The sequence below is a fragment of the Anabas testudineus genome, chromosome 14 (genome assembly GCF_900324465.2).
Source record: "Anabas testudineus chromosome 14, fAnaTes1.2, whole genome shotgun sequence".
Classification (NCBI taxonomy): domain Eukaryota; kingdom Metazoa; phylum Chordata; class Actinopteri; order Anabantiformes; family Anabantidae; genus Anabas; species Anabas testudineus.
This window is the reverse complement of record NC_046623.1, coordinates 18,560,212-18,581,041: the sequence shown is the minus strand read 5'-3', so window position 1 is coordinate 18,581,041 and position 20,830 is coordinate 18,560,212. Positions and strand designations below refer to the sequence as shown.

Below are 20,830 nucleotides of genomic sequence, written 5' to 3'. Positions count from 1 at the left end.
GAGAAATAACAAAGTGTGGGATTTAATGAAGAACGTGTTCTTATCATTTCCAGGTAATAAGTTGTTCAAGTCTGATCTGATCCTCTCTGGCAGATCTAGCAATTAAAGTCTGATTCATGCCCCTCCAGGTGTTGTCAGTAGAAATAACAAGCCTAACATAAGTTTCCTTTTTTCCAATTACAGCAACTGTGCAGCTCTAGAAAATGTTCTGTCATTAGCTGTTGTGACCCACAGTGCACATTTGAATCAAACGGAACCCGGTGCACACGTCCAGGCTTTGAATCTTCAGTGGGTTCATTTGGCAACGTGTTGATCATCATATTATCAGAACATATAGTTTGTCTAACAACATCAGTAACTTTGCTGAATACAACTGTACCAGTTTTATTGTTTTCCTATTTAACACTGTCAGATCCAGCAGACCCGTGGCCCCCACTGTGTCCCAGTCTTTTTATGAAGACCGTGTCATTGCTGAGACAACTTATCAGATCCCCACCTAGAAATAATCTCCACACAGAGCGGACCCGTTTGTCCTTTCACGTTCCACGGCGTGTCACAAAACGAGACGGTGGTGGAAATTTTCCATTCCTCTCTGTGACAGGCGGGATAATTGGCTTTCAGTCACAATCCTTCCACTGGAGAAGCAGGTGCTTTTTAGGGCCATGGTTTTCATAAAGTGCACGTTTACAGCAGCACAATGCTCTGAGTGTGAGGAAGACAATGAGGCTGGATGGATTTCAGTGCTTTTAAGTTTGACAGCTTCAGGTTTCTGAGTTAGACTCACTAAATTGGTGAGTATCATGTAACTTAGCATGTATAAAACCTGGAGCACACGAGGAGACGAATCAACACTTGAAATGGCACCTTTTCCATTTCTCAAACTGTGACCTGCAAATCTTCAGAAGACAGTTTGAAGCAGGAAGGCGTCTTTCACTGATTCTTTGTAGAGAATCAACCTGATAAGATACTGTGTGTCTCAGTAGCCCGAGAAGGAACCTGGAAGGTAGACGACCGGTTTCTGGTCCAGTTTGTCTCCTCATTCAGACTGCGGACTGTTCTGTTCTCACATTTTTCACTTCATCTCATATGTTACTCATCAGGTTAGGTAAATAAAAATTTATCTATGTGAACCGTAGAACAGCGAGTTAATGGTCCAAATCTACTCTTTAACTGCATCTCAGAACCGTCGGCACCACCTGAACAGATGAACTGATACCCACTCACTGATCTAACGTGCTGTTATTGCATTTCTTTGTAATTCCTACTTTAAATCTCCTCATGGAGAAGCTGCTCATATGAACCATAATTATCTCCTCGTTAAATAAATTCTTTGGAAATCTCCTCATGTGGAGCTGATTTCTTTCTTTTTTTTTTTATGACTTCAATCATCTGACGGTGCTAAAACACACTTTAAGTAAATGTTAATCTCATAATCATTTCATCTGACAACACACAAGCTCGGATCGCTTTTAGCCACTCGTGATTTATTCATTGCTGAAGTAATATCGCTCTTGATCGTGGACCATTTCCCGGAGTCTCATGGGATGTCATATAATGCTCAAGTTGTCACACTGTGTCTGAGAGAGAGGGACAGAGGCACCGGGACAAGTCTGAATACACTGAGAGACCACTTTACATGTTATTGCCTCTTGGAGGCATTTCGCTGATGATCTAAAGCTCTAAATGGCAAAGTAAAAAACCTGTTAATGGTTCAGTGCTCCATCATCAGCCACTTTTAAGGTCAATCAGTCAGCACACAATTAATATTCTCCTCCACTCATGAGCCGTATATGGGTCAGAAGAGACACCGGGATATTATATTCCCACAGTGTCCCTTCAAATACATCCATTAAAAAGTCTTTATTGGCCTAAAGTAATCCACTTGCCTTAACTCCTTTAATACTTCTTTTATGATGTCTCCTCTCCATCTTTCCCTCCCTTTCTGAATAACAACCTCATCCTCAGCTCTTGCTGTGTTTGCACAGACAGCAGCAAACAAAGAGCATCATTAGTCGAACCACAGAAGGGCAGCTTGCTCACTGCCTGGATCAGAACACTGGCTACTTCCACAAATTAGCTTGAACTGCTCAGAGTGGCCAGTCTGGCATCAGGCACCAGATTTGGAACCTGGCTGCGGGGATTTGCTCGCTCTCAGCCTGAAGAGCTTCACTGATGTTGGGTGATGAGATCTGGCTGAAAGCCGCCCAAAGGTCTGGGCTCTGTGCAGCGAAGCTGGAAAACCAGCCAATCCTTATACACCTGTTCTGGTTCATTGTTGTGTTTGAACACCAAAGAGCCTTTGAACAACAGTATGTCTAAAATATCATTAGTGTTGTGTTTTATAGATCTTTAACTGCCCGTTACACAAGTTTCATTTCTTCTTGGCAGTCTGTGCTGTTTTTAAAGGTTCTGGGTTCATTTTTTTAGCTAATTTAAGTTGTTTCAGTCGTTTGTTCTGTCAGATATAATAATCAATAAAGGGGATTTGAAGAACCCTCACGTTTTAGTGATGGCTCCGATTTTATCTTCATGTCTGAGGGTTTGTCTCCCCTCTGTGGTTAAAAGAGGAATCACAACTCCATTCAACATTCAAAGATCTTTTTTACTGAAGTACAAAACTACTGTAGTGAGTAATCAGTAGTAGAAGTACTGATTATGCAGAAATATCAATGTTTCCATACCATTTTACCACCAAATGCAGTTTTCAATTTCAACTATAATTTGAATTGTTTTACGTACAATATGGAATTTTATAATTAGATCATAGTGCATGTACTAGAGTAATAACACAATGTCTGAACTGTAGTGAAGTTCAAATAGAAAAACCTTAATTGTACTTGTACTAATATGTAATTAATGAATGAATGGGGGCACAATTATTCAGTCACGTAAATTTATAATCCGACAGTAATACTGTACATACGACTTTGAAAGGCATGCTGATGCTGTTCAACACTGACCAGTCATGTATGTAACGTGTCAGGTATTTTCCACCTGCACAGGTAATTTTAACATTACCATCCTGAACACTACTGCCCTCAAGTGACTAAAGTGAGAGAACAGATTTAGTTTAGAGTACAGCAAGATGCCAACTGCCTACGTACTTCAGCCGCACGCCGTCAGAATTGGTAACAACCTGCACCTGTTTGATTCAGTGTAGCAGCACCTGATGTGTGGGATAAATTCATTAGAGATCAAAACAATAGTGCAGGTAAATGCTTTATTTTATATAAACTTATAGATCAGAGCACCATAAACACAAGTGTACATTTGTTTAATACTCCTCTCCTTCATCCTCCCCCTCACCTTCAGCCGAGTCAATTCCAACCTCCTCATAATCCTTCTCCAGAGCTGCCATGTCCTCTCTGGCCTCAGAGAACTCACCCTCCTCCATACCCTCACCCACATACCAGTGAACAAAGGCACGCTTGGCGTACATCAGATCGAACTTGTGGTCAAGCCGGGCCCAGGCTTCAGCAATGGCCGTGGTGTTGCTCAGCATGCACACAGCCCTCTGCACCTTGGCCAGGTCTCCACCAGGGACGACGGTGGGAGGCTGGTAGTTGATGCCCACCTTGAAACCAGTTGGGCACCAGTCCACAAACTGGATGGTGCGCTTGGTTTTGATAGTAGCGATGGCAGCATTGACATCTTTGGGCACCACGTCGCCACGATACAGAAGGCAGCAGGCCATGTACTTTCCGTGGCGAGGGTCGCATTTCACCATCTGATTGGCTGGCTCAAAGCAGGCGTTGGTGATTTCTGAGACTGTTAACTGCTCATGATAGGCCTTCTCAGCAGAGATAACGGGGGCATAGGTGGCCAGAGGGAAGTGGATACGGGGATAGGGAACCAAGTTGGTCTGGAACTCTGTCAGATCAACATTGAGGGCACCATCAAAACGGAGAGAAGCAGTGATGGAGGACACGATCTGACTGATCAGTCTGTTCAGGTTGGTGTAGGTGGGACGCTCGATGTCAAGGTTCCTACGGCAGATGTCATAGATGGCCTCGTTGTCCACCATGAAGGCACAATCCGAGTGCTCCAATGTGGTGTGGGTGGTCAGGATGGAGTTGTAAGGCTCCACCACAGCAGTGGAAACCTGTGGAGCTGGGTAGATGGAGAACTCCAGCTTTGACTTCTTGCCGTAGTCAACAGACAGACGCTCCATCAGCAGAGAGGTGAAGCCAGAGCCGGTGCCACCTCCGAAGCTGTGGAAAACCAGGAATCCCTGAAGACCAGTGCACTGGTCAGACTGGGGACAGAATGGGACAACGAGCACATGTAAGACTAAAAGTACTTCAGTTTGATATTTAAAATCAGATAAATCCTTCTGACACCAGGAACCCACTAGTTTGCGGATCCTGTCCAGCACCAGGTCAATGATCTCTTTGCCGATGGTGTAGTGTCCACGTGCGTAGTTGTTGGCAGCATCCTCCTTGCCCGTGATCAGCTGCTCCGGGTGGAAGAGTTGGCGGTAGGTCCCAGTGCGCACCTCATCTGAGAAAGTTAACGCGAATCATCAGAAACACCCGACACCATTAAACAATGTTCAGTGTTTGAGTTTACCGATGACTGAAGGCTCCAGATCCACAAACACAGCTCTCGGGACATGTTTTCCAGCTCCGGTCTCGCTGAAGAAGGTGTTGAAGGAATCGTCTCCCCCTCCAGCAATCTTTTCACTGGGCATCTGTCCGTCAGGCTGGATCCCATGTTCCAGGCAGTAAAGCTCCCAGCAGGCATTACCAATCTGGACACCAGCCTGACCAACATGCACTGAGATACACTCACGCTGTGGAGGGAAAGATAAAAGGCTGTTTCTCAAACTTAAACTTTTGCCTGAAGTGACTACAGCCATGAGATAAATGTAGATGAGGAAGTGGCTCGAGGGCCTCGCTGAATTTTGTTAAATATAAAAGTATTTAAAAAAAACTCCCCTCCTTACAGGTAATCAATGAGCACACCTGTTAATCATAAGGCTTTTACAATTAGGAGACCAAGCAATTAACAGAAGAACTGCAGCAGAGCTCACACGTGATACTGTGAACAGGAATTTTGGAAAACTCTTTTCTGCTCGTAGTGCCCTTTTCTTTTTTTGCAGTTTTGGAGAACAAACTGTTCCAGTTCAAAGGTGGAACAAACTAAAATCAGCTGTATTTAAAGATCATAGAAAAAGAAGCAGATTTACAAAACATGTAAAAAGTGTTTAGTGAATGTTTGAGGAACCAGATCAGTCCAAAACCTGAATTAAAGTCAAACTGGGTCAATGTGCAGCTGAGGTTTGGTTAAGTCCCAGACAGTTCTGAGGAGTAAACTGGACTTTAATTAAACTCACCATGGTTCCTGAATCAGTGTGAAAGAAGAAGTGAAACTGACCTCAGCTGGGCGGGGCCTTTTATATTCTGTGACCCGAGCCGCTGGATCTGATTGGCTACAGCGTCACATGTTCCCTGTTCCTATTGGTTGAAATAAAACTGTTCCGCTCTTTGAATCTCCACTTGACCGGAAGCGATGGTGCTGTGTGTGTGCGCGCGTGCGCGTGCGTGTACGCGCGCTTGTGTTTTCCTACAAATAAACAAAACATTTGGTACCGAACCCGGAAGTCGTGTTTCCAACTTAAAGATCCGAAATTAGAGCAGAAGAGTCCAAAGTGTCAATAACATGTCGATATTCAATGGATGCACATTTCTAAGAAGTGAATTTATAATAATCTATAAGTTAATTAGTAGAATATGCGTCAGCAAACACAGTCATTTCCCTCTGAAAGGTAAAATACTCAAGTACAATTATCAATGTAAGTAAAGTGACAGAGTAAATATTTACTGTATTTATTAGTATGTAGAGAGTTAGATGTGAGATATTTCTGCTTTGACCTGGGGCTCAGTTTTATCCCAGGCCCTTTGACATGTGTGTCCTGCTTTTCCACAGTAGTCTGTGGGGATTTTCAACTATTTAAAAGTGTGCAGATGGTTGTCAAACAGTTTACAGAACAAAGTCGACTCACAGATGAATCACCTGTCACAGTCATCAGAAAACAGAGCAGCTTCAGGTGAGGAACTAGGAGAGAGACTGAGGTACAGGATGATGACCCTGCTGTTTTATACATCACCACCCAGGCCCAAACAGCAGGATCAGAGTAAGACTTAATATTTAACAAGTAGTCCAGCTGTTAGAATTCATCACAACGTATAAAGCCTGGTCCAGACCAGGTCTTTACAATCTAAGACTCTGCTGTTAGTTAAACACCGTTGAACCTTTAACTCCTGCTCTCAGTAGAAAACATATGACGCTGAGTGATACAGGAAGAACCCGCCACAGCATTGACGTGTCTTACAGCCAATAGAAACGCAAGGTTTGCCAGCTAGGCCCGCCTTTGTGCAGAATTGGCCAATCGGGGTCCAGAATGGGAACTTCCGCCACAGCAACGGAGCATGTTCCTTTGTACGAGCTGTCGTGAAAGAGTGCCGCGATTGTTGAGCTGCAGACTGTTAAATACGTGTTTCTTCAGAGTTGTGTCGTCGGATGCAGCTAGTTTAAGACTTCTAGCCCGGAGTCACATGGGGCGGTTGTCACATGTGAGTCTTACCGAGAAGTAGTGGGTTGTTGTCGAGACAAACGGCAGCGGTCCGACCATAGGAATTTGTTCGTTAGCGGCAGCCTTGCGGTCCTGCTAGCGGATCTAGCTAACGTTAGCAGCTGCTGTTTCCCAGATAAATCTGATGGAGATCTACGTGAAAGTGCCTTTAACCGAGGTTTTTCGTGTTTCGAAGTAAGTTACATGAGTCACGAGAAAACATCAGTGACTGTTAGCTCAGGAACGAGTCGTTTAGCCGAGCTAGCTAGCGCTACCGGATTGTCTTTGACAAAAGGACAACAGTAACAGTGAGGGGACAGTCCGGCGCTGGGTTGGACCCATTTACTTTGAGCATAAAGAGCAGAACAACCGAACACGATGAACGGGTTCAGCACCGAGGAGGACAGCCACGACGGACCGCCCGCTCCGCCGTTCTACGGTCAGAGCTGCTGTCTGATCGAGGACGGGGAGCGCTGCGGCCGGTCAGCTGGAAACGCCTCCTTCAGCAAGAGGATCCAGAAGAGTATATCCCAGAAGAAACTGAAACTGGACATCGACAAAAGTGTAAGTGGAGCTCGAACACGCGGTTCTGTTGTGAAGCATAAATCATCGAGGGGGTGTTTGGGGTTTGGTGGGTCGCTGAAGTTAGCTGTTCAGGAACTTTTCACTCTCCAGCTGTCAGCTAATGCTAGTTAGCATGTTAGCTTCAGTAACGGCGAATAAACAAAAGCGTGCTGCTGCTGGTGCCGTGGCGGTGATCCGAGCTCAGCCCCTGTAAGTAGCAGGTGTCGGCCGTGCCAGCTGCCTGGACACGAGCAGGAGAACAGGCACGTCCACAGCAGACAGCAGTTTCCTCCAACACGCCTCCGCTGCTCGTTAGAAAATGGCTGTTTCCAGGGAACCGGGTGAGCGCCGGTCCTGTCCGGTTCTCCGGTTCGGGATCCTGCCTCGTTTCTAAGTGACACGTTAGCTGGAAATGACTTTACTCTCTCTGGAACTGCATTTTGTCACCTGCACAGTTTAGTGTGTGTCTCAGGACACGGTGTTAATGAGATAAAACGCTTCATGTTGGACATTTAACTCACGTAAAGACAGATTTCCTGTTTGGAGATTAAAGCACATGATCGTATGTATGTCACATGTACAGCTGTGATCGTAGCTCTGCCAGCTACAGCTGTTCATATTTTCTGTTTTCAGCCATTCGTCCTGTTCTTAGGTCGTTTTGTAAAAAGCTCTCATCCACAGTCTTTATCTGATTTATTCTAGAGTTAATGAGGCCTCAGCAGTTGGAGCTTGTCAGATATTTAGTGTAAAACCTTCTGTTTGTCAAGTTGTAATGACATCGTAACAAAAACTGGGATTATGGATTAAAATGGCTGAAACTTGGAAGCTGTCCAGTTCACCTGACTAATTCAGAAGGTTTCAGTCTTACACTGTCTTCAGATAAACTTTTTAAAATAGTTTGATACAGCGGTGGCTGTTTTTACCCCCATCTTTACATTAAAAGCATTTCTCTGGACTTAAAGTTGTATATTGTTCCAGATTTGAACTATCTTGTATTCTACAGCATGAGCGATCCAAGCAGAGCAGCCTGAGGGATCAGTGGCGTAGTTGTTAGTGAGCGTTGTTGTGGTTGTTGTTCAAGTTTTTCTAGACGTGCTGGGACTCATGTGATAACTCACACGTTGTGAGAAATGACTTTCCTTTGAGTTCACAGCAGGACAGAACGGATGTTGAACTGTAGAGATTCAGCTGAGACATGAAATTAACAAGACCAAGAGCTTCGATTGTTGAAATATCACTTTTATAAAGCTTCTGTAATTAGTGTTCAGCCCTTTTCCGCCTATAGAAATGTGTCTTTGAAACCACTAAACTAAAGAGTACATTTAAGAGTGTAGTGGTGCAATCGTCTGGTTTAAATCCCAGCTGTAGTCTACCTCCAGTAGGGGTCCTTAGACAAGACCTCCTTACACGTACCCTGCCTTGTACCTTGTGAGTTGCTTTGGATAAAAGCGTCTAATAAATGACTAAATGTAAATGTACATGGCTGTGGGAGGCTGTTTCTTCAATGCTTGTTAATGCCTTTCTAGGTGCGACACCTCTACATCTGTGATTTTCATAAGAACTTCATCCAGAGTGTCCGTAACAAGAGGAAGAGGAAGACCAGTGACGATGGAGGTGAATCTCCGGATCACGATGTGGAGGTTCCTGAGGTACCGGACAATATAAACGCATATGTCATGTTAACAAAAAGCTAAATTTGAAGAGTAAATGAATATTCAGCCTGTGTTAAGTTTTCAATGACTTTAATCCTTCAGAAGTCTTTCACATTTCCTCCTCTGGAGTCTTTAGTGACGTGTGTTAAGAAGTGATCATCTCTCATGACTCATCGTCTGAATCTGTGCTCGTGTTCTCAGGTCGACCTTTTCCAGCTGCAGGTGAACACATTGAGACGCTACAAGCGACACTACAAGCTCCAGACCAGACCCGGCCTCAACAAGGCCCAGCTGGCAGAGGTACGAGGCGTGTACACAGAAACTTGATGAGCCACGAGAGAATAAAAGCTTTATTTGCTTATTAGTTGCATGAATACATTTTTAATTAACAACCATAAAACCCAGCAGACTGTTGTTTTAGCTTTCAGTTTTTTTCCCGCATGTCTTTGATTTTTAGAAGAACGTGTTGAGTCATGTCAGCATAAATACAAAGAGGTGAACACGACCCCGTTGGCTGGTTATCGGTTGGTTTGGTGAATAAAAACACGAACATCAATTCACTAAGAGACGTTTGATTCTTAAGGTTGACCCCTGTGGTGCTTTAGTTCCTGCATATGTGTAAGAACTGGATGGTTCAGCACTGAAAACAAACGTAAGCTTTCTAGAAGCTCCACTGAACTCCCCTCATTAGGTGTTCGTAGGCTCTTTCTTCTCAGCCCTCGTATTACTGTGATATACATAGTGTTGCTGGTCCGATTCAACAGTAATTGGTCACGGGGACGTTGTTAGACTAATTTGCCACATCAACAGGTGGACTTCATGCAGCTGGCTCGAGCCTCGTCCTCACAAATACCCCCTGTACGGGGTCGGATGTGAGCGGAGCGACTAAAACAAAACTGGGCTGTAAGTTGAATGTTTCCCCAGGCTTTAGTCAGGTCCAGCCTCTCCTATTAACAAGCTTCCCACATCATTTATAAAGCACCAGTCAACAGCCCCACAACTAGTTACAGCTGTTCCCGTGTTCTGGAGAATCAGTGGCTGCCAAGCAGCGCGAGGAGAGGTGGAACAGAGGGTGGTTTCTTCTCCTTCGCTTTGCTTTTTCAGTCTGAACCGCCATTAGTCAGGCTTCAGTTAAGACCTGATTACTCCTCCTGGAAAATATTCACTTGTTTGTGTGTCTTTGTAAATTCTTTGAATGATTTCAGCTGTTTGTCTTTGGCTGTTAAAAGTGCATCGAACTGGTGATTCAGATAGTTTGTGTAGTGTAAACCTGATAGTATGGGATCAGCTGGGGGGGAGGGTTTGGAAACTGCTGGTGAACAGAGGCAACACGTACTTTGAGAAGTGATAGATGATAGATTGAAACAGTGTGTTGGTGTGTGGGGCACCTGTAAAGGTGGAAAGGCAGCGCAGGTGGGGCTCCATCTTTGAATAAAACACTTGATTCCTACACGGTTGTTGTTTCATAATCTGATTTGAAAACGTCCTCTGTACGTTTTCAGTATCCTCTTCAGCACCACAGACACTTTAATAAGAGTCATTATGAGGAAAAAGGACTGAAGACCAGGCCCTAAAACACTGAACTCTACTCTAAGTTTCTCTTTTCTCCTTCTGTTCCTCCGCAGACTGTGAGTCGTCACTTCAGGAATATCCCCGTGAACGAGAAGGAGACATTGACCTACTTCATTTACATGGTGAAGAGCAGCAAGAGCCGCTTGGACCAGAAAGGGGACGGCGGCAAACCGCTGGACTAAACATCACAACAGTAGCTACAACAAAATCCACCGTTAACTCATAACCACAGTGACGAACAGCGGCAACAAGCATCATGTGCAGCAGCAGCGAACTGCAAACTCTGGTTTGACACCACTAACAATAGCTTCTCCTGCAGCCCTGTCACTGCTCCAGTCAGACCAGAACCTGAACGATTGTCGTCCTCCAAGGACAGATGTGGAGAGTCCGGGCTGGGACAAGTCCAGTTTTTGTCTCTGCACATGATCTGTCTTCTTTCCTTCATAAAAGCCAGGTCCCTAAAGACTGTCCAGGACCAGGACTCATGCTGTGATGTAACTTGTTCATATGTACAAAGCAACAGAATCTCAAGTAACTGGTTGAATGCAATGTACGATATCTATCTCTCTATCTGCCTTAAGAGTAAAGAACAGAACACAGTCTGGTATTTTCCTTTGTCCAGTTGACTGATCACCTCCACCGTGAGGGACGTTTGTGCCAAACAGGGAAGTGGTTTTATTTTAGTTTTAGTTGAGGGGTTCTGGCTCTCGACGATGAGCTCAGCCCGGATCTTTAATCTTTCCAAGCGGATGTGATGCGTTTAAAGGCCGAAGGTGACGAACGGCATTCAGCTACGACCCCACCCTCCTCCCTGTTGCTAGTTGTTGCATGTAAACACGTCTCTGTGCATCACAGTTGTTGGTAGCTACTTTAATTTTTAACCTTTTTGTTCTTTCTCTTTAGTTGAGCCTTAACTCCACAGGTTGTATAAAGTTGTGTCTGTTTGCATATATGATTTAGATTTTGTTTCTTCTGTCTGAAGTGTGTGCCTGTGTGACAGAGGGGTGAGAGTCACTTTTAGCGTCTTTTTAATATTTAAGAGCAGCGTTTCTTCTTTTGTTTCATTTCTTTCTTTGATACTGAAGATATGTGGATGGATTTCAACAAGCGTGGTCGACGACTAGCGTGCGTTCACTGCTCCCTTTGACCAATATAAACCTGTGTATGTGTCACTTATTGATGCCCTTCATCCAGATGAGTCACCAAAACACTAGTGAAGTCGTAGATGTTTTTATGGCCTGTTCACAGTCTGGACACGTGCATGAAACACAGAAGCAGTAAATGGTTATTTTAATTTCATCAACAGCCCAAACCCAGAGAAGTGCACACTGATGCTGTCTGTTAGTTTGTTCTTTTCATTTAATGATGTACATTTTTTAATGCACTGCAGAAGCCTCCAGACGACAAACGGCTTTTGTTGTCCCCTCTCTTCATAATCTTCATCTCCAGCTGTGTGTTATGATGGTGACTAAATTATTTTGAACTTCCTCTCACACATATTTAAAATTGTCCACCACACTGAGTTTGTCCACTTTTGACAGGGTCATTTGTTATATTTTCATTTTTGCTTGTAGGTTTGTTAGTGACATGTAGGTAACACCAACTTTATTACCATATAGGCCACATTAACCCAGCTGTTGTAATAGAGAAAAACATATTTAAATATGACTGCTTATTGCTCCTAATGAAAATAAACGTATTGTACAGGAAGAAGCTCAACGGTCTCATCTTTGTGTGGATTTGAACACATGTAGCTGATTACATTTCCTGAAGTACTGTTTTATTTGATTATTTCCATCTCGTTACATCACCGAACACTCAGCTAATACACACTGATGTTATTAAGAATGAAGCAGCTACACGACGGAGCTTTACACATTAATACACATTAACATGTTGTAGGAGTACTATACTTTGTAAGTAAAGTTTCTTTGTCATATTTTTCACCTTTGCAGTTTGAAATCAGTTCACAAATATTTTCTCGTTTGAACAAACATTTGAGACTAAAACGTGAATTTATTTATGCAGAGAAGAATGAACGTATATATTTAAATTAGAATATACATTTAAATGTCATTTATGGTCCAAACAGTAAATAGACAGATATTAGGTTGTTGAAGTGGTTCTGTTCTCGAATCATGAATTCATTTAAACGACATCTGAACATGTTCCATTTCTTCAGAAAACTTATTTATTATTAATTTTTATTATTTATTTTAAGAAAGAATCTGAACCAGACTCAAACATTCAGGTTTTAAACAGTATGAAATTCAGTAATGTTTAAAATACTGTTTTAAGAGTAACGCAGTTATACTGATGACAGAGAAATCACTTTCTTAGAGGAGTACCGACACATTTGGACACTTTAGAGCAAGTATTCAAGTCAGGTAGAATCTGATCTACGTATAGAATAATAATCTATAACAATATGAAGAGATACTCCTACTTTATAAGGAATGGGTTCGTGTAATGATACCACCTCTACAATGAAAACAAATCCAACTTGTGAATTAAGGATTAAGAAAAGATTTGTTTCTGTTTATTGATGATGTGCTGTTTCACTAACAGCCTCCAGCCGCCAGGTGTCGCTGTAGATCCTCGTAAACAAGCATTCAAATATTAATTTAATATATTTTATTATAAACTCGATTGTTGAACGAACTCTTTTCTATTTAACTCTATTTAACACTAAGAGTAATTACAGTATTATAACGTCTTTAAATTCATCTGTTCCTACAAGAAAAAGTTTAATTAGAAATAAATTCTCACTGACGTTTAAATAGAAGTTTTTTATTTAACTGAATTGAATTTTACTTTATTTTTATTTTTAAACTTTTTGGACAGTTCTGAACGCTCTTAACAAAAAAAAGAATTGGGGACATTGAAAAATGTAAAATATTTCCTGATCTTAAATTAAATAAATTAAAATATATGAATACTGTGAAAATAGAAACAAGTCAAAAATAATGACAGTGGAGAAAATCCGAGAAAAACCCAGAGATTAAAAATGATAAATAAGAAATGATTTAACTTCACTGAACTATCTGATACTTCTGAAACGAATTTTCTTTTAACGTAACGTTTAACGGAGAAAAGAAAAAACGAAGAACGAAGAAAAATAAGAACCAAAATAACGTTTTCACGTTTCAATGTAAGAGTGAAAACAGAACAACAAAAACAGCTTGGCTTCAAATAATTCCTTTATTTCGGAACTAAGTATAACTTCACATCTAATGCACATTTCCATCAACAGTTGTCTTTATTCTCTCGCTCTGGTTGGTTGTTGACTGAATCCTCTGAAAGGACAGTGACATGAATTTGAGGTAGATTCAGTTCATATATTCTATATTATAAGAAGCATCAACTCAGGGCTCAGGGTGACTGTGTCTCCTGAACACGACCAGGTTTTAAATTTAGGATTTGAATTTCCCACAAACCCAGTCCTGTTTCATTATCAGCTTTTTATTTAACGCGTCTCTAAACTGTTCATGAAACGTTCAGCTCACTTGAACCTGAATCATGAATACAATGAAAAGTCACCACGAATCATTTCCCAGAGACTTTTAATGATCAGGTTGATTTTAAAAAGAGTAAATCAGTGACCAGCTGACACGCAGCACTTTAAATAAATACTGAGACACGTTGTGCTGCTGGAAATGAGGAAAGGACGTGAATTGGATTTGGACCTCGGCGCCTTTTGTCTCTTCTTCTTGTTAATTATATTTATTCCATCTGTCATTTAACGGTTTGAGTTTTGTTGAGACACATTTTGAGGAGACACATCTGGACCAGTACTGGAGCGAGGAAACAGCAACAAGCAGAAATACCACAAATATCAAACACCTACAGTCAGATGTGTGTGTGTGTCCACCGTCTCCTCCGCCGCCACCTGCGTCACGTCGCGTCCTCTCGTTGCGCATCATTGCACGTGCATAACGGCGCATTCAGGTTCAGCCAGTCAGTGGTTTTAATCTGGTTTTAATCTGGTTTAATCCAGAGTCTTTGGCGAGGTTTGGGGATGAGGGGGAGGGATGCAGGAGGGAGGGTCACTGGTTGAGCTCCAGAGCCCAGACCTGCTGCGGCCACCCGGTCCGGCCCTTCACCTTCTTCTCGGCTCCTAAAGAGTCCTGCAGGCCGTCAGTCTGCGGGGGGGGGGACCAGACCAGCAAAAACACCAGATTAACACCAAAATAAAAAATACACTGACTTCACGGTGCGTAAATAAGTTCAGCACAATAAAAACGCGTTTAGAGGATTTTAAAATAGGACGAATGATGTTTGTATATCAGTAAGAAAAAGTTTGGAGCTTCAGTCAAACAGACAGAAACTTTAATTACCATCAAATATGTCAAATAATAATGTGGCTGCTCAAATAGTAGAATAGTTTAATAGATTTACACAACATTTCCATGTTATCTAATAGGGAAGTTATTAAGTCTAAGTTATTGTAACTGTAACTAACAAACACCTGGAGAAAGGTGGAAATTTAATATTCAACTCTCCCAGTTCTTAAAACCATCATTTGTGTCATGAGGTTTGGTGTGTGCACAAAAACAATGATCATGTTTTATATCAGGTTCATTTAATAAGGAACATTTAATACATTTAGTTTTAAAGCAGTAAATCAGGGTTTATATTTTAACTTCTTATTATTAGAATATTCATAATATTCACACTTCATACACACCACAACTAATATTGTCAACACATTTTTAAATTTTCCAAACCTCTATGTTTTTCTACAATGACTCATAAATGTAAAGGAACAAGTTCCTGAATTTTAGAAACGTTTTATTGGAGTTTTTATGATCAACAGAAAAGTTTTTGCGACTCCTACAAACTCACCAGCTCCCGTTTCCTTTTCAGATCCCGGTTTTCAAATTTCTTAATCTCGGCCTTAAAGCCCTCCGTCTCCCCGGAGTCTTTGGCCAGGACGTCCATCAGGTAGGCGATGTAACTGGTCGCCAGGCGTAAAGTTTTAATTTTAGAAAGTTTTGTGTCAGCTGGGACGTTGGGGATGCACTCCCTCAGTTCGGCGAAAGCCGTGTTGATGCTCTCCGTCCTCCGACGCTCCTTCTTCGGCCCTGACGCTCTGCGTTTCCCCATCCCCGCCTGGAGTCCCTCCAGCCGCGCGTCGTGCGTCCCTCCGGGAACTCCTAGCTCCGCAGCCGGGTAGGGCGCCTGGATCTGAAAGTCTGAGGGCACCTCGGCGTGGTTCACCACCCAGCTCTGGAAATACGGCGCGTCCTGGTGGCACCGCTGGACGAACGGGAAGGGTTCGTGCATCAGGTGGTGGTGATGCTGGTAGCCCCCGATGAGGTTCATGTTGAGCGGGTTAGCAAACTTGGTCGTTTCCGTGTTGTCAGTGGCCCACGGTTTCTCTCAGCTGCGGCCCCAAAACGGTCTCTTGTCGGGGATCTAAAGCCAACAGGACTCATTCAAGACGAAAATATGTATTCCCCTGAATTCATTAACGAGCCAAGCCGAAGGCAGCCACCGACTTCTGCACCGTCGTCATGTTGAAGGCGACTTGAAGCGGATCAGGCCGTAAAAAGGTTTATAATTCCAGAGAACAGACCTCGACGGTGTGCAGAGCTCCACTTCAGTCGCGTCTTTGCGATTGTTTCCCGGAGAGGCTGCTGTGATTTGCCCAAGAAATTTGACCTGGGTGAAGGTGTGAGGCCCTCAGGTTTATATGATTTGGATGTCAGCGTGGAAAGGAGGCAGCCAATAGAGGAAAGCGCCCAGGATGGGAGGAGAATCTGGAGAGGCTGAAGTAACATGCGCCATGCTGCCATATTCTCAAAGCACAACACTAGGAGCAAATATCGTGTTAGAGTTGATTGGAGGCTGAACAGACGAGTTCATGTGAGAGTAAAAAGGTTCAAGAGTCCCAACTTGTCTAAAAGGAAAAACCTTTTCTGTCTGTTTAAATGTTTTCTCCAAGTTTAGGTTTTACGCACGGGTTTTACGCAGCGCCTCTTAGGACGTGTCCACTGATGTGCTGCTGTCATTCATTAGTGCAAATAATACATTTATTTTATTAATAGGTTGATTAATTTACAGCAGGTGGGTCGTGAGGGAGCTGAGACTGTTTGAGCTGAACTCACATTTAAAATATAAAAATCTGATGATTTACCTGAAATAAAAAACAAGAGCAGTCAAAGATTCTTGATATTAACGGAAATAATGTGAAGGCTGATGTATAACACGTGTTTATATCTTAAAAACTATTCTTATTGATATATTATTGTTTCTCATTTGGTTTAATTCTGGTTTCTTTTCTAAAATAAAGAGTAATCGAACAAACCTCAGTTCATTTTCGTCACGCTTCAACTTGTTGCTCTGTCATTTATTTTCTCTGGAAACATCCAATTATTTTCTGTTTTTATTAGAAATAGCTCTTTCCACCCAATACTATACAGAGATGTTTCATATTTTCTGGAACGCGCAATGAGCGTTTTGAGCATCAGAAGGCAGATTTGAAACGATAGAATCAGAATGAGCACAGATAGTTTCCACCTCTTATTCCAGTAATAACACGGGGAACATGTCAGAGCGCCCTGATAAGTGTAAATGAAACATTTGATGAATTATTTGGTTGTTTTGGGACGGACACAGTCCGCGGCCTCAGCAGTATAAGGCCCGAAGCCGCTTTATCTCCACATTTATTCCCCTCAGCTCCTCACACACCAAACACATCATCTTATCTCCATCGCCCAAAAACATTATCCCATTACATTGCATGACCTTGACGCTATTTAGAAACCATTTACGGCCGCGTCTTATCTAAATACAGTCATAAATCAGGAGGTGTCACCTTGCAGCAGGGTTCCATGTATTCCATAAAAGCTCTCCTGCCTGCTCACTGTTTACAGCACGGCAGTTCGCAGCATATTTCACTGTCCACCCGTCTCCCAATAAATAATCATCAGTCACAACTTTATGTCCCTGATTTCACACGGATGCACAGAAACATTCCACCGATTCTCCTGCACAATATTTAACACACTCAGTGTTTGGCGCAGTTTTCCCTGTTGTATAATTTTACATTTCTTTATTATATTTCGATAGATTCCTAAAAACTTTCTTTTTCTTTGTTTTATTCTCACGATTTTCACCGATATGAAACGAGCTGTTGATCTGTGACACACAGTGCAGGTTTCTTTAACCTTATACTGCCTTTAATAAGACTAATGTAAAATTAAATACACACCTGTAAGTTACATGTGCTCAGTTCCACATTGGAGTATTTGCATTTGTCCAACTTTAAATCTAGTTTCCACTCTCAGATCTACTGGAGTTATGAATTAACTTTGCTGCAGTCAGATTCCGATTTAAATCTGAAATCGTGTGATTGACTCATAAAATGCTCCAGTTGAAATTACCCAATGAGGTTACACCACCTGGAGCCGCTGCAACACTAAAATGCTGTTTTCACTTTAATGCATCGTTAATCTTAACACTCTGAAGTGTTAAATTAATGAGTGCAGGGCTTTTACTCCAGTAACATCTGCATCTAAAGCACGACGGACGAGTTGGAGTAAAAATAATGTTTAATAACAGGAGAAGAGACAGAAAACGGCCAAATAAGAAAAGAACAGAATGATGAAGACGGTGTGAAGATAATATTCACGTGAATGAAGCAAATTAATATAATAATAATAAACAGTTAGAAGATTCCGACCTTTTAATTCATTCAGCATTATGAATATAAAACAAAGGACATGAAGATTTCTGAACTTCAATATTCAGAAACATAGAAACAGGAGCTCACACTGCAGCTTTTTAATATTTAAATACATCCACCACGAGATTCTGTTCCTCATTAATAAAAACTAAAAGTCACACAATTAAATACTGTTTCAATTAATACAATAAATCATGAAAATGTAGGCTAATGGAACTTTTGTGTATTTTATTTTGTAAGGGAGGAAATCATGTCCACAGCAGAAATCCTTGTTTCCCCTACAATCAATCAAATTCATACAGAATTTAGCAAATCGAGCTGCTTCTCGTGTGACTGACATGATAACAGATGAGTGACCACATATAACTATAACTTTGCTTTATGCACTTCTGCATGTGAGCTGGTTGTTTGAGAGCTGAACGAAGGGACGTCCTCCTCTGTCCTGTTCGCCACTCACACATTACCTCTGCTGTCAGCATGAAACACACCATGCAGCCTCCAGAAAGAAACCCTGACACTGTTGATTAAGACGTCCACTACACAGAGATGAAATGCAACACTGCTCGTACTCCCACCCCCCTCTTACTCTTCCTCTCCATCAATTTCTCCTCCTCTTCTGATTCGACTTCTCGGTGCATCGCTTTCCCTCAAACCTTTAAACAGAACCGTCCTCTTTTTGATCTTTTCCTCTTTTCTCTCTCTCCTTGCTATCGCTTGAGGTGCTGAAAGACCTCGGCTGCGGTAATAGTCTCTTCATATTTTGCTTTCAACCCACTCCAGTCATCCCCCCCACCCCCTTTCTCCTCTCTTGCTGCTTTGCCAGGGGAAACATCCAAAATAGGTCATAAGGAGCCATCTTGGCCGTGTTATGAATTCTCCTCATAATTGTTTGTGTCATCATGTAGATTTTTCAATAGACACTGCTTCCCTCCTCTTCAGAGTGCTTACCCTCAACTCTACATTTCCAAACAAATATTCCCCCTCATTCAAAGCCAGGAGCGTGCTCAACATGGAAAACGCTGCAGAGCATGCTGGGCCTGAAGTGTTTATCATACAGAGGCTCTTACAGTATATATATCCACCTCTGGTGTGCATCGCTGCCGTCACGCAAAGCTAATTAAACCCACTGGGTACAATTAGACATGGCAGCTCCTCCTCATTCTGGGAAATGTGGGCAAACTGGGCATTGCCGTGGTTCTCAAGGAGTTCCTCAGAGGCCTAGTGCCTGATGGGAGGAGAAGTCTGAGTCAGTGACCTGTGCAGGTCTGAATAAAGAGGAGAAGATGAAGGTAGAAAGAGTTCAAATTGACCCTTTACATCAAATGTATTATTATTATCTTCTGTATATGAGGCTGGACTTCATCTGATCTCATCCAACATTAAGGAAACACTGTTTAATACACATGAGAATAACTCTAACTGAATTCAAAGTAGACAAAATGGGACTGAGGTAAAATTCAGAGACGCCAGCTCAGTCAGTACGAGCTCCAACTGCTGCAGACTGTTGTTGTGTAGAGCTGTTCCTTCCTCAGCCACGTCTCCCTCACTGTGCAGTAATATTGAGAATATCAGAACTGCAGCGTCTGATGTATGAGCAGTAATTAGCCAGTCCAACCTCTCTGTTTGCCGTTAAAGGACTGAGCAGGGTTTTCTGAGTGCACAGCTTGAATTCACTGAATTTGACAAAAGGTTTAATGAAGTTTAAGCAGGGACTCTGCGTCGACTCGGCTCGGCTGTGTTGTCTTCCTGAGCCTTTCCAGCACACGCAGCGTGATGCGGCTGTGAGTTATCAGACCTGTGTACAGTTTCTGAATTACTATGAATTAACGTGTTTGTCAAAATAACAGCAAACCGCCGTCAGATCAACTCTGTTTACGGCGTTTTGTCAAATCTTGGAGCAGTTATTTGGGTTCAAGGTGCAGTAATGAGAATATTGGTTTTCTCGGTATAAATGACTCATCTCGACTTACAACTCAAGTCAAGTTAAAGACAGTTTATTGTTTGTCATTTCAGAGCGTTACCAGACCATTTACTTTTACTACTGCCACTTCAACTTCCTTTCCAGCTACGTCTCCTTTTCTTTTATTATCCAGGCTCACGACGCTCTTCACCACATCAGATGCTGCCTTCTTCTGTTATATATTGTCCTTTCTTCTGTCATCCACCCATTGATAAGTGATTGTCGTCTCCACGAACGTCTGCTCTCTGCTCTCTCTGGTCATCTGCATCTCAAAGCTGCAGAAACTGTCTCCTGACTGCTGTAATTCTGCCCGTCCTCAGCCCATAAAGATAAGAGCAGGACGGCTGGAATGTGCAGCACAGAGGTGACAGTGACGAGCTGAAAAGACATAAACTGACATAAACTCCAACACGTTCTCTAACCACCTTTTACCTCGTTGGGTTTGTCTGACCAGTTGTTATCTGAAAGTTTTATATAAACTAATATTAAATATATAAAAATGTTAAATAAAGAAGTACCTTTATCTGCAGCACAGAAACTGTTTTATTTTATCATCTGCAGCAGTTTTTGTTTTTTTTAATATAAAAAAACCTAAACACCATCAAACAGAATAATCCTAAAGACCAGAGGTGGATGAAGCATCAGTTTCACTGCAGTGGAAACTTAACTTCAGTAAAAGAACAAAAGTAGAGAATTGAAAATAAAATGTACTGAAAGTAATAAAAATACACAACTAAATAAAATGTGTGTATTAAATTACTGGAGACGCATTAATGTGTAAACACTGTTAATGCTGCAGCTGAATTTAACTACTTTAT

The 20,830-nt window shown here is 42.2% G+C and overlaps 3 protein-coding genes across 4 annotated transcripts; 1 reads left to right on the top strand and 2 right to left on the bottom strand.

Annotated features, from left to right (window-relative positions):
• Positions 1 to 3,201: 3,201 nt before the first annotated feature.
• LOC113169732 (tubulin alpha chain-like) lies at positions 3,202 to 6,322 on the bottom strand. 2 transcript variants are annotated; one of them, XM_026371381.1, is made up of 4 exons: positions 6,005 to 6,322; positions 4,570 to 4,792; positions 4,352 to 4,500; positions 3,202 to 4,255 (listed from the first exon to the last, which is right to left on the bottom strand). In XM_026371381.1, the coding sequence occupies exons 1-4, from the start codon at positions 6,104 to 6,106 to the stop codon at positions 3,275 to 3,277; spliced, it is 1,455 nt and encodes a 484-aa protein (XP_026227166.1). In that variant the 5' UTR covers positions 6,107 to 6,322; the 3' UTR covers positions 3,202 to 3,274. The 2 variants fall into 2 exon arrangements, with proteins under 2 accessions (XP_026227166.1, XP_026227167.1); XM_026371382.1 differs by lacking the exon at positions 6,005 to 6,322 and adding an exon at positions 5,336 to 5,990.
• A 119-nt stretch (positions 6,323 to 6,441) lies between these two features.
• sap30l (sap30-like) lies at positions 6,442 to 12,081 on the top strand. Its single transcript, XM_026371383.1, has 4 exons — positions 6,442 to 7,138; positions 8,665 to 8,787; positions 8,992 to 9,090; positions 10,416 to 12,081. Exons 1-4 carry the CDS (start codon positions 6,953 to 6,955, stop codon positions 10,542 to 10,544), a joined length of 537 nt encoding a protein of 178 aa, XP_026227168.1. The 5' UTR covers positions 6,442 to 6,952; the 3' UTR covers positions 10,545 to 12,081.
• A 1,471-nt stretch (positions 12,082 to 13,552) lies between these two features.
• LOC113169118 (heart- and neural crest derivatives-expressed protein 1) lies at positions 13,553 to 16,079 on the bottom strand. Its single transcript, XM_026370280.1, has 2 exons — positions 15,208 to 16,079; positions 13,553 to 14,504 (listed from the first exon to the last, which is right to left on the bottom strand). The coding sequence occupies exons 1-2, from the start codon at positions 15,685 to 15,687 to the stop codon at positions 14,409 to 14,411; spliced, it is 576 nt and encodes a 191-aa protein (XP_026226065.1). The 5' UTR covers positions 15,688 to 16,079; the 3' UTR covers positions 13,553 to 14,408.
• Positions 16,080 to 20,830: the final 4,751 nt, after the last annotated feature.